The sequence below is a fragment of the Meles meles genome, chromosome 17 (assembly GCF_922984935.1).
Source record: "Meles meles chromosome 17, mMelMel3.1 paternal haplotype, whole genome shotgun sequence".
Lineage (NCBI taxonomy): Eukaryota > Metazoa > Chordata > Mammalia > Carnivora > Mustelidae > Meles > Meles meles.
This window is the reverse complement of record NC_060082.1, coordinates 60,040,591-60,053,645: the sequence shown is the minus strand read 5'-3', so window position 1 is coordinate 60,053,645 and position 13,055 is coordinate 60,040,591. Positions and strand designations below refer to the sequence as shown.

The 13,055-nt window shown below is 49.5% G+C and overlaps 1 protein-coding gene across 2 annotated transcripts; it reads left to right on the top strand.

The window, feature by feature from the left end:
* Positions 1 to 3,544: 3,544 nt before the first annotated feature.
* ZBTB18 (zinc finger and BTB domain containing 18) lies at positions 3,545 to 12,509 on the top strand. 2 transcript variants are annotated; one of them, XM_045982950.1, is made up of 2 exons: positions 3,545 to 3,681; positions 8,587 to 12,509. In XM_045982950.1, the coding sequence occupies exon 2, from the start codon at positions 8,601 to 8,603 to the stop codon at positions 10,188 to 10,190; it is 1,590 nt and encodes a 529-aa protein (XP_045838906.1). In that variant the 5' UTR covers positions 3,545 to 3,681; positions 8,587 to 8,600; the 3' UTR covers positions 10,191 to 12,509. The 2 variants fall into 2 exon arrangements, with proteins under 2 accessions (XP_045838906.1, XP_045838905.1); XM_045982949.1 differs by lacking the exon at positions 3,545 to 3,681 and adding an exon at positions 4,345 to 6,191.
* Positions 12,510 to 13,055: the final 546 nt, after the last annotated feature.

Genomic DNA, 13,055 nt, shown 5'->3' with positions numbered 1-13,055 from the left:
AGTGTAACAAGGCACTGATTTTTTTTCAGAGATTTGACCTGTGGCTCACATTTAAAAGTCAGACATTCATTTTATGGACTTGCCCATCAAATTAAATTTTATTTGGTCCGTCAACATTTTATAGTGTTAAATTGTTACTGCTTGAAATCCATGTGTCATTAAAACATAAAACTTGTTCTTTGGCAAGAAATCTAACCATGACCAGTTAGATTGACTTGTGTCGGTTTTAATTTCAGGACTCCCAGAAAAGTATGGATTGTTAACTATACAGGACTGGGATTTTTTTTTTTTTTTTTGGAGGAAAGCAATGGTACATTGTTCTAATAGTTTAGAGACTGTACTTTATGCACTTTTTTCCCCCCTCACTGTGGGAGAGTGAAAAAAATTACTGGCTTTCAAACTCTGTCAAGTAGCTTTTTATCTCGGTAATTTGCTGAGTCTGATGGGTACAGGTAAACAGATCTTACTTTGAGGAGCCTACCTGAGGAGGCTTTCTGGGTCTGATTTACTGCTTTCCATGGTTGCAATGGGCACTCAGTAAAAACAGTAATTATTCTGTGTCATGACACCTCTGACATCAGTTTTGTTTTATTTACAATTTGTATGCTGATGATTTTCCAAAGATGATTAAAAGTATCATTTTTTATAGTAAGTTTAGGACCTTTTAAAATAAAGTCAGGGAGTCAGGGAGTAAAAAAAAAATTTTTATGTGAAAAAAGGGGCAGAGAAAATGCCGCCTCATCAGACACCAGGGATAAGATGGTTTTAACAACTGAATATTATGTTTAGTTCCGACACTCATATCCTATTATATTGTTATTTAGTCTCTGTTTTAGATTTTTTTATATATTCGCACCATTTCTTTCCCAGCAAATTTAAACCCCAGGAAGGAGAGAACCTGTCTGTTGCTTTTTTGTTGTCTTCCACATCCCATCAGAGTGCCTCTCTTGAACACAATACTCCAGAAATGTTTTTATTGATTCTGACAACGTATGAATATTCCAAGCATTTTCATAAATTCATAAGATCTTTTACATAATTGAGGGACGACACACATGCTTCCTTAAATATCCATTCAATCTATGTTTTCTGGCTATGCTACTCAGCTTTCAATATGAATTCTAGCAGACTGCTAGATCTAGGAAACAATGCTCACAACTTTTGAGGCATCAACGTGTCCGGCCCCTGGCTCATCTCCGGGGCTGTTGTTCTCCCTGTAGGTACATTCTGTAAAACCTCTTGTTACAGCTGTGATTTTGCTCTGTACGCCACAGAACGGAGTTTCCAAGTGTTTCGTGGAGAATCTGCTCTTATTTTCTCATGAATTTATTATTTAATATCCTGACACTATCAATTACTTTGTCTCTTCATCCAGAGATGCTACTTTCCTTATTTTTAACTTTTCATAGGTGAGGAACAGCTTTGAGAATGCAAGCATTTCCTTTTCCTTTTTTCTTCCTGAACTGGTTGGCAAAGCATTTGCTCCTTCTCACGTCTTTTTCTTTTCTTTTTAATAGTATGTTGCATCCATCGAGAACATTTACAAATTTCCCTAACTGGAAACCGGTCATACTGAAATTGGGCCTTCTACCCATAAACTAAAAGATCCAGAATTCATCCAAAGCACATACATGCAACAGTAAGTTTCATGGGCTAAAAAACTAGTTATCACAGGATGCCCTTGACCTCAGGGATCAAACCAGAGGGCATATGAAAAAGTGGAGGAAAGAGCAGAGAACATCACTCCTGCTTCTCACAGGACGGCACAACTGTACTCCAGTTCCAAGAATGTTATGTGCTCCTGTTTTTACTTCATTAGTAATTCAACATGCCTGATTTGCCCACACAATACTTTCAACTTAGTTTACCCATTTGACCTGGAACAAAGTGAAAGCACATTTTGCCCAGCTGAAAGGTCTCCTGGCAAGTTGGTTAGCAACAGGCTTGTCAGTCCCGCTTCAGTTAGCAAAGAATAAACACATTTCACTGGACAATTACTAGTGTACTAACTTCCTCCCTGTGCAATTTTCGATTTCACATTCTTGAATCTTTTTTTAACTTGCTATTCAACTTTATACCAGGAATGCCTGCCTTCCTCAACAAGAGTTCCAACTTCTTGAGAACAGAAGTTTCTACATTTCTTCGTGGCCGTGAGGAACCCCATTGAACAGCCCAGAGCAGGGCTGGGAGAGAACGTCCACTCGGACGGAGGCAACAGCGACGCTGCAGTTAACATCTTGCCCCCTCGGTGGCTGGACGTTGTGGCTTGATACGTACCAATTAAAGCCTCCGGCTACGGCTTCCACAACTACCAGTTTTGCTGCAGCTCTCTAACATGTGGTCACTCGGGAGGGTGTACTCGTAACAGGGCGAGTCCGCGGGGCACGCGAGGGGCTGCGAGAAACGCAGGCGCGCCGCCCGAAACCAGACGACGTCGGGTGAGCGATGCCCAGAGCCGGCCTCCCCGAGCCGGTCGCGGCCGCGGCGCCCCGACGTGCACCTGGGGACGGGGTGCGGCATGACCGAGCCCGAGCGCTGCTCGGTCCTGCTCCCTGCGCTCGGGCGGGCGACGACTGCGCGGCCTCGCCCGCGGCCCGGGGAGCGGAGGGGGCGGCCTCGGGCCGGCTCCGGTCCTCCGTGTCCCCGCGCGCCCTGCCTCCAGAGGATACCTGCGTAACTCGGCGCACCCCAGACCCACTACGTTTAAAAGTGTATTTCTGGGGGTCACGGTGCACACCGAAAGGCTCGCTCCGCACCCCCAGGGCGCGCGAGGCCTTGGAGCCCGGAGACAGGCCCCTCCCAGCGCAGCTGTCGCCGCCGCCTGCGGGCTCCTTTCACTTTCTCACGGCCAAGTCACCCAGAGGGGCGCCGCTGCCGCCACCGCCGCTGCGCCCGAGGACTCCGCCCCGCGCCGCTTCGCTACCGGCCCCCGCCCGTCCGGGCCCCGCCCACTCCGGTAGTTTCTGTCTGGGATTGGCGCGCGCGAGCGGCAGCTCCGGCTCGTCTCTTCCATTGGCTGCTCCCTCCTGTCAGTCCGACGATTGCCCGCCACTCCCTCCGCCCTCCTGCCAAGCCGCCCTCCCATTGGAGGAGACGGGGCGCTGGGGGCGGGCGGGGAACGCCGGTCCAGCCGCTTACGGTCAATCGCAGAGGCCCAACGCCGGGAGGGAGGGAGGCAGGGGGAGGAGAGGGGCGGACCGAGGCTGGGCGGGCGGGGGGGGGAAACATCTGGCCGGCGCCGCCGCGTGCGTGCGTGGTGCGTCCTCCCGCCCCCTCCCCTCCCCCTCCCCCGGCTACCCCCCCACCCCGTCTCCCGCCCCCCCCCTTCCCCGGCCGGCGGCTCCGCGCTCGCTCCCTCGCTCGCTCCCTCGCTGTGTCTGGCAGGCTGCGGCCGCCGCTGGGCTGCTGCCATGGGGAGCCGTTGAGAGTGGGGCCCTCTTCGCTCCGCCGCGCTCCTCCGGCTGCCAGCGGGGGTGGGTGGGAGGGAGGGAGGGGGCAGGGGGGAGCGGGCGACGGAGCCGGGATTGGGGGGCGGGGGGGCCGGGAGGGAGGGGGGCAAGAGGAGGAGGAAGCCCACCAAGTCCGGCGGCGGCGGCGGCGGCGGCGGCCGGGAGGAGGAGGAGGAGGAGGCGGAGGACGCGGCGGCGGCGGCGGGGACGCGGTGACTTAGGGCCGCTCCGTGTGAGTCCCGGCGCCGGCCCCGGCCCCTGACCCGGCGTCCCCTCCGCGCCCGGCCCCCCTGGCGGGCGGGGGTGCCAGCTGTGCGGCCCCGGCCGGCGGGCCAGAGCGGGCGGAGGGCGGGCCGGGCCGGGGGCGCCCCCGCGAGTGGAGTTAGTTTGTGTGCTTGGAGCGGTTGGGGCGGCGGGGGGCGGCGCAGCTGCGGGAGGCCGGGCGCGGGGACGGGGCCGCCGCAGCTGCGGGGTCGGGCGGGGTGCGGGCTCACCGGCTCCGCGCCGCGCCCCCCCAACCCGTCCCCCCACCCCCGCCCGCCCCGCGGCCGGTGCAGCTGCGGCGCGGGGCGGGCTCCCGGCCGGTGCAGCTGCGGCGGCGCCTCCCGGGTGCGGAGGGCGGCGGGCTGGGGGAGGGGGCTTGGGAGCCGCCGCAGCTGCAGCGGCGCCCGGGACGGCCGCGGCTCCGGGGACCGGTGCAGCTGCAGTGGCGCCCGGGGGGGAGGGGGCCGGCGGGGGAGGGGCCCCTCCCGGGCTGGTGCAGTTGCCGGGAGGCCCCGGGGGCTCGCGCGCCGCGGCGTCGGGGAAGCGGTAGCAGCCACCCTCCTCCCGCGGGCTTCTTCTTACGACTTTTCTTTTGTTGTTGCGGTGACCCGGGTCTGTTTTCTCGTCTGCTGTTTAAGGTGTTTTCCTGCTGCACCGGCTCTCCGCCCTCCACCTCCTTCCCTGTGGTTTAACCTTCCTCTTTCCCCGTGTGTTTTCTGCACGGTGAACTACATGGAGATTTGCATTTCTCCCCCCCTCCGCTCTTCCCCACTCCGAACCCTCGCCTCCCACTCCTTAGGAAAAAAACAAAAACAAAAAACCCAACCTTGCAAACCCTCTCTGGACCCCGCGGTAGCAAGACTGTGAAGGGGTTGATTTGTGGGGTGGGAGTCGCTGGCCCATTGCGGTGCTTGGGACTCATTAAACTGTCACTCACCCCCCACCCCACTGGGTAAATGGGGTGATTAATGTCTGATATATTGGAATGGGGCGAGGGCATTTGTGGAGAATAGGTTGTGTGGCTGAGGAGGAATGTAGCTCCGAAGAGTACCGCCTCGAACAGGCGTTCGTCATTATGTCATTCACCGCGAAGTTAGAGAAAGTTAGGTTTGTGACTTTGGCAAAGCGAGGACTGGACAGAGACGTTGGTTTTTGTTACTCTTTAACTCTGCCGCGGTTTCCTGATGAGGACGGAGTGGTGATCGCCAGGGCTGCAACACTCGCGCCTCGGGCCTTTTCTACGCCTCACCGTCCCCAGAGTCTGTGGAGATGTATTTGACATTCACAGATGTCGCAGCACCTTGCAGGGCGCTGGTCAGCCCAGCCTGGGGTTACGTGTGGATTTCATCAGCCCTTAGAAAAGACCCACAAAGTCGAGCTAAAAGTTCCCAAACTTAGGAGACCTGTCCCCCGCCCCCCAAAGCTGAAAGGTTTTTCTGAGATTGTGAAACATTACAGAGCGACCCAAAAAAAGATTGTTATGGGACACAGATCAAGGGGAAGACAAAGTTCTGCTTTTTTCTGAGCGGAGGGTCAGATCAGATAGGCAGGTGCTGTGCTCATTTTCAGTGGCCGTAGCAGGTTGTATCAGTTTATTAATTTGTCTCATGGAATTGAAGTTCTTTCCAGGATTTCAGAAAGCGCAGTTTCACCTGGTTGATACCGAGAGCTGAAATTTGCATGAAGTGGTAGTGTGAGAAATTTTCTCGAGAAGGTAGTAGGAGACAAAACAGTTAAAATGAGAGTGAAATCGTAAGGTGAACTGGGCCGGAGTAATAGTTCCGTCTCGTCTTCCAGCATTCTGAGACAACGTATGCCATTATCTCGGCAGAAAAGAAAAAAAAAAAAATGAAAGTACCATAATAATGTCGAAATGGGACTGGAGATGTCAATTGGGTTGGTTTAAAAATATCCCCTAAGCTGCCTTTGAAACCAAACGTTGGAGTTGAATAGAAGTGAGTCTGGATTTCCTGCATAGCACCGTGGCTTGAGTGTGCTGTCAGCGTGCAAGCCAGTCCACCAACTTAAGACAGAAGTGTTGCTATTCCATAAATACAGTAGAACTCCATATGCTGAGTTTTTCCATTTCTTTCTGTTAGAAAGTTTGGAAAAAAAGGGAGACTTTGAAGTATTTTGTTTATACTAACAGAAGAGAAAAGTTCTCCTAAGAAAAAGCTGGCGCAGGAGTGGAGAGGAGTAGCATATGGCATTAAAAGGAGCACAGCTGGAGGTAGCATTTCCATCTGAACATGATGTCAGAGCAGCTGACAGCCTGCCATCCCTCAGCCTTTTATTCTAACACGCAGACAGGGAGTTAGTGTGTGCCGATCTGTGGTGGAGAAGGTATCTTATTCCTCTCTAACATCATCTCCACTTTGCATCTGTCTCTCTTAGTCTGCTTTTTTTCCACCGATGTAACAGACCTGGAGCCAGCGAGACTCAGAGGAAAGGACTTAATCAGGTTTATGTGTCCTAAAGGTAGGAGTAGCAAGAGATTAGACGGAGCATATTTCTGTTTTGGTGTGTTGTTTATTTAATTAAAAAAAAAATCACATTACTTTTCTAACCCAGTTTAGGAATAAGATATGAAACCGAGTCTTCAATGAACATCTTACTGGAGTTGGGAGTCTTGGGCTTGTTTAGTTTAAATTTTTATCCCTTTTGCTCGAGCAAGTAAATAACTTTAATACACAGAAATATTTCAAGTTTTGAAATGTGAAGGAAGGCTTTGAAATGTTGCTTTTCGAGATCACTTTGGATTAAAATGCTTCGTGTGGTTGTTCACTGCTATTTAGATTCCTTTTGCTTGTGGGGCGGAGGGGGGAGAGAAATAGTAAACTGTCTGGAATCCAGCATTCAAACTTATATGAGAAGATTATTCTAGTTAAGAAGCTAGATTGTGTGTAATTAATTCCACTGTGAAACTTTATTCTTCAAAACATTCAGCAGCACTACTGAAACATACAGCTGTAGTGCTTTTGAAACCGAAGGTTTTTTTAAAAGGGGGGAAAAAAAAAAACTTTTGTCCCCAGGAGAATAGTGTGACTGGTTTCCTCATTTCTCTTTCAAATATATATTTAAGAGAGCTTTTATTTCAGCATAACAATAATTATTTGCAGGAGTTTTTGTGTTAGCGACTAATTTAGAACTTGTAGATTTGAGCTGCCTGAATTGGCCAGACAGCTGTAATCGCACTCCTCTATTCTTAATCTCTTTATCTGGGCAGCAGCTGCCATATGGCCACAGTCAGCTGGATCAGATGTTTATAAGCTTCCTTCTTCGTCCCTCTCTGTCCTCTCAGCCTCCTAATTTGATCACGGCTACCTTGTGAGCTGCCCTCCAATCTTTATTTTTAGCCCTCTCAAGGATTAGGATTGATGTTAGCTGTGGGGCACTTAAAGTGATTGTATTGTAAATCTTGGTTTATTCGAGCGGTGGCATCGTGGCAAAGGTATTTGGGGGCCAGGATGAAAGTTTGGGTCCATCTTGGGCAGAGTGGAGAAAAAGCAGGGAGGTAATTTCTGGAGTATTAAATTGCTGTGTGTCCGTTGCCCACATGCGCTCTGAGCTGCTTGGTGTGGAACCTTGCTTCTGGTCACAGGAAAGGGGAAGTCGGGTTTTCTTGAATTTTTTAAGGAGCTGAATTTTGCAGTTGAATTTTGACCCTTTGTACATCTTCGCCTTTCCTCTCCCTCCATCTCACCCTCCTTCACCAGAAAACAAGGGCAGCCGTGCATATTTGAAAGAATAGAAGCTAGTGGGAAAGCAAAAATATATCAGGTTTTAATGAAACAAAGTATTTTCTGTTGCATGAGGTAAGGCAGAGTCAGGGGGAAAAAATAGTTTCTCTTTTTCTAGCAAGGCTTTTGGGGTGGGGGGGTGGATGTTGAACCTGTGAAGCTTTGGAATGCGATACGCCTTCATTTGAAAGTTTGAAATAATTTTAGTATGGAATTCATTTGCTTTGCAACAGATCAAAGTTTAGATGAGAATTTTCAGAGTTCAGTGAATCCCTTCTGGTTCCTGATATTCTGGATGTACAGATTTTACAAAGAAATATTACTATTTTTTTTCTCAATTCATTTAAAAAATATTTGGATTCGTTCATAGTAAAGATGATCTTTTCCATCTGTTGGTGTAGTTCTCTCTGATCTCGTACATGTGTGCCATACCTGCAAATCCTAAGGCATTAACATCTGTTTTTATACACAGGGCTTTTGTTGTTGTAACACTCTGACTTTAAAAGTGAGTTGTTTGCTAATTTCTGGGCTAATTACGCGATTTCATTTTTCCCCCCTCGATTCAGCCAGTGTGCGCGTTGAAATTGAGCTTTCCAAGTGCAGTCATGTATCAAAAGTAATAAAATAAAAAGGACGGCTGAACAAGTTTTCTGAATCTTTCAGAACGTGTTTGGGACTTCTCTTTGTTCATTCCATGAGCTGTTCCCTTGGAAATTAAAGCTGTTTTGTAGGTTTTGTGGGACATAATTTGATGAGTAGCTTCACTTCTCCTGAAAGAGAGCTGAATTCCTCTTCTCAGTAAGAGCCTGCACTGAAATGAAGGCTTTTAAAACTTAACTGAAAGTTCCGGGAAGGTGGAGATGCCTCAGGGACCGTTGGGCTGGGGCGAGGAAGTTTGGAAAGTGCACTTTTTCCGCTGCTCGCGTGGGTTGGGTTTTGTGCGGATGATCTGGTGGTCCCGGGGTCAGAAGCCTGATTAGAATGCAGGGACGTGTACCTCGGCGGCCCCAGCCGAATCACTGGCACTATCTTTGTGTGTGTGTGCGCGCGTGTGTGCGCGCGGGGACCGGCGGCCCCGAGCGCCGGAAGGTTGCTCCCGAGCGGGCTCTCACGAGAAGTCTGTCTGTCCGCAGGTTATGAAGACAGCATGGAGTTCCCAGACCACAGTAGACATCTGCTGCAGTGTCTGAGCGAGCAGCGGCACCAGGGCTTCCTGTGTGACTGCACCGTGCTGGTGGGAGATGCCCAGTTCCGCGCGCACCGAGCTGTGCTGGCTTCGTGCAGCATGTATTTCCACCTCTTTTACAAGGACCAGCTGGACAAAAGGGACATTGTTCATCTGAACAGCGACATTGTTACCGCCCCAGCTTTCGCTCTCCTGCTGGAATTCATGTATGAAGGGAAACTCCAGTTCAAAGACTTGCCCATTGAAGACGTGCTCGCAGCTGCCAGTTATCTGCACATGTATGACATCGTCAAAGTCTGCAAAAAGAAGCTGAAAGAGAAAGCCACCACGGAGGCGGACAGCACCAAGAAGGAGGAGGACGCCTCCAGTTGCTCGGACAAAGTCGAGAGCCTCTCGGACGGCAGCAGCCACATGGCCGGCGACCTGCCCAGCGACGAGGACGAGGGCGAAGACGACAAACTGAACCTCCTGCCGGGCAAGAGGGACTTGGCGGCCGAGCCGGGGACCATGTGGATGCGCCTGCCCTCGGACTCGGCGGGCCTCCCCCCGGCGGGCGGGGAGCCCGAGCCCCACGGCGCCGCCGCCGCCGCCGCCGCCGCCGCCGCGGGAAAAACAGTGGCCAGCCCCTGCAGCTCCAGCGAGTCTTTGTCCCAGAGGTCTGTCACCTCCGTGAGGGATTCGGCAGATGTTGACTGTGTGCTGGACCTGTCTGTCAAGTCCAGCCTGTCAGGAGTTGAAAATCTGAACAGCTCTTATTTCTCTTCACAGGACGTGCTGAGAAGCAACCTGGTGCAGGTGAAGGTGGAGAAAGAGGCTTCCTGTGAGGAGAGCGAGGTTGGCGCTAGTGACTATGACATGGAACATAGCGCTGTGAAAGAGGGCGTGAGCACTAACGCCAGGGTACAGTATGAGCCGGCGCACCTGGCGCCGCTGAGGGAGGACTCGGTGCTGCGGGAGCTCGAGCGCGAGGACAAAGGCAGCGACGACGAGATGATGACCCCGGACGCCGAGCGCGGCCCGGTGGAGGGCGGCATGGAGAGCAGCCTGCTGCCCTACGTGTCCAACATGCTGAGCCCGGCCGGCCAGATCTTCATGTGCCCGCTGTGCAACAAGGTCTTCCCCAGCCCGCACATCCTGCAGATCCACCTGAGCACGCACTTCCGCGAGCAGGACGGGCTGCGCAGCAAGCCGGCCGCCGACGTCAACGTGCCCACCTGCTCGCTGTGCGGCAAGACCTTCTCGTGCATGTACACGCTCAAGCGCCACGAGCGGACCCACTCGGGCGAGAAGCCCTACACGTGCACGCAGTGCGGCAAGAGCTTCCAGTACTCGCACAACCTGAGCCGCCACGCCGTGGTGCACACGCGCGAGAAGCCGCACGCCTGCAAGTGGTGCGAGCGCAGGTTCACGCAGTCGGGGGACCTGTACAGACACATCCGCAAGTTCCACTGTGAGTTGGTGAACTCGTTGTCGGTCAAAAGCGAAGCCCTGAGCTTGCCCACTGTCAGAGACTGGACCTTAGAAGATAGCTCGCAAGAACTCTGGAAATAATTTTCTATATCTATCTATATATATAAATAATATATATATATATACATATATATACACACACACACGTATCTATACATAGATCTCTATCTAGTTGTGGTACGGTCTAAAAGCAGCCTTGTTTCCTGGAACTAAAACGTCGGGGCGTTAACTCGGTTTTGCACTTTAGAGTAGCATGAGACTCTCACTAATTTAGCGTTCTGGTAAAGAGACTTCGGAGCAAGTCGGAGACTAGAGAGGGCTTCTCTTCCGAGGGGGTAGGGGGAGGAAGCCGACAAGAACCTTTGGAACAACTCGTCCTGTCACAGGATGCTCTCACAGGGCTTGATTCTGTCGCCACTGCATTGTCTTCTGAGCGCGCGCTCGCTCTCTCTCTCTCTCTCTCTCTCTCTCTTTTTCCACTTTGTTTTGGTTTTGTGTTTCTGTTTTGTTTTGGTTTTTTTGTTCTGTTCTGTTTTCTTTTTTTGTTGTCGTCGTCGTCGTATTCGTCGTTCCCTTTCCTTTTTCAGAGTAGAAATTCCCTCCAGTTTGATGAGCCTCTTTATAGGTCACAAAATTGCATGAATCTTTTCTGGCTGTTGGAAACCTGAATGCTTTTAGACCCAAATGGAAAATTTCTGAAATGCTGGATTATCTATTTTTAAACAAGCAGTTGACTTAAAACTTTCTGTGGCAACTTCTGGTTTTCTGACGGTTCCCAATGAGAGAAATTCTGAACGTACACTGGGATCACTGGGACGCTGTCTTTGTGAAGGTTTGCTTGGGATGAAAAAGGATATTGCAGCTTCAGCAGTGTTGAACTGTGTGTTGAAAAATGTGAATTACTGTTCTTGTATACTGTAACTGATTACACGGGCTGGGGGGGGTGTCAAAGAACTTGACAGGTTGTGTTGATGCTCTTAGTTGAGTCTTGAAAAGTAAATATTAACGCTACAGAAATGCATGAGTTTCAATATATTTTTTGTCTTTGTTTGCATTGTATAACTTTAACGAGTGAGTTTAAAATTATTTAATTTCCTTAGAAAAAAAAATAGCACCGTTTGGGGAAAAAAACTGGTGTTATGAAGAACGTAAATGCACTGTTTTTATTTTTATTTTATATAATTTAAATTGACTTTCCCACTGTCTTTAAGTTGAAACTGTTAAGCTGAATAAAAACTTAAGCTGCAAATTGATAACTTCGCTACATAACAAGGAAAATATAAATGTTTACAAACGGCTTAAAGATTTGCATGTGCAGTGTGCGTTTATGACAAACTTCTAATTGCACAAAACCCGTGCCGGCTCAAAAGTTTAGGTGTACACATTTACCCAGCTGAGCGTTTTTAGAGTAACTACTGCACAAATCGACAATAGGTCATTCTCTCTCTTCTTCTTTTTCTTCTTCCTTTTTTTTTGGGGGGGGGGTGGCTCCCCTTCTCTTTTTCTTCCCTTCTCCCTTACACTCCCCTCCCGCCCGCCCTCCCTCCCTCCCTTCCTCCCCGCCTTCATCCTCCCCATCCCCTCCCACCCCCAACTCATGAAAAGATTCTATGGACTGAAAAAGCCCCGGGCTGAAAGGACTGGACTGCCTTGATTGACGTGGGGAAGGTGGGGAAGGGGGTTAGTAGACTATGTGTATCGGGGCAGCAGAGGCTGCAGCCCAACGTGTGGTTTTAATGACCAGCGCGCAGGGCAAAAGCATTTTGCACAGTGTTTGTTTTCCTGTCTTGCACTTACAAATAAGGTCTATGGGAGTAGCATGGAAAACGTTTTGCTGTTTTTCCCTTTTTTTTTTTTTAATTGCTTTTGTTTAAAATTTGATCGCCTTAACTACTGTAAACATAGCCTATTTTTGTGCTTAAGATACTGAATGGAAAACTCCATTGTGTGTTGCTGGACTGTTTTGGAAATATTTGGTCAAATGTGTGTTAATTTGGCTGTAATGGCATTTAAAGCAAACAAACAAACAAAAAAAAAAGCTGTGAAAATGGCCTTGGAGCATTATCTTTAGTTACTTGAAGAGTTTCTAGTTTTTTTTAAATACAGTTTATGTTAAAATAATTTTTATTAATTTAGAGGAGACAATCAATGTCTGAGAAAAACGGACTTTCTTTTGGATTTTCTTTTTGTGGTCATTGTGAGTGATTGCTTTTTCCTTTTATTAGTTTCACATTCTTCCTTTGTTCTAAAACTTAGACTGACATCTAGCTTTGACAATCATAGTATGTTTTATTTTCCTGAGGGGGGAATAACTTATAATGCTGTTTAGTTTTGTACTATTGGTGTGTTGGTGAATTTTTAAACTGTGTGCTAACTGCAATAAATTATATGAACTGAGAACCTTGTGTGCGTAATCGTGATTATGTCCTACGTAGACCCTAAATATGTGTTGTACGTGGCATCTTTATTTTTAATATCAGTTCTGTCCAGAGCTTGTGGGATGATCAGGATGCCTCAACTCACTCAACTGGAAACGTGCAAACATTTGGGCTTTCGGTCCTTTAAGATGCTAATGCACATTTCTAAAACGTGACCCATTTTCTACAACCTAGGTCCAGAATGTTAAGGTAATTCCCTAGCAATCCGTGAATCTACAGAACTTCGCGTGGCAGCGTGGGTTTTTCCTAGTGACGCTGCACGGCTAGCTGCTCATCCATACACCCCAGGCCTTTTTCATGGGTAATTTTATCCCAAGTTGATGGGTCAGATCTATTCTTCTGCGTTCTGGTGTAAGTGGAAGATTGAAGGAGACCGGATGTCTTAATTTGGAAGATTGCTTGGGCTAATGACTGGAATTCTAGGCAATCAAATTAGCAGGCCTGCGATTGTTCAAGATGGTCTATACACATCCTTTTTGTTGCTGGGAGAGCTCAGAAGTTCCCAAGT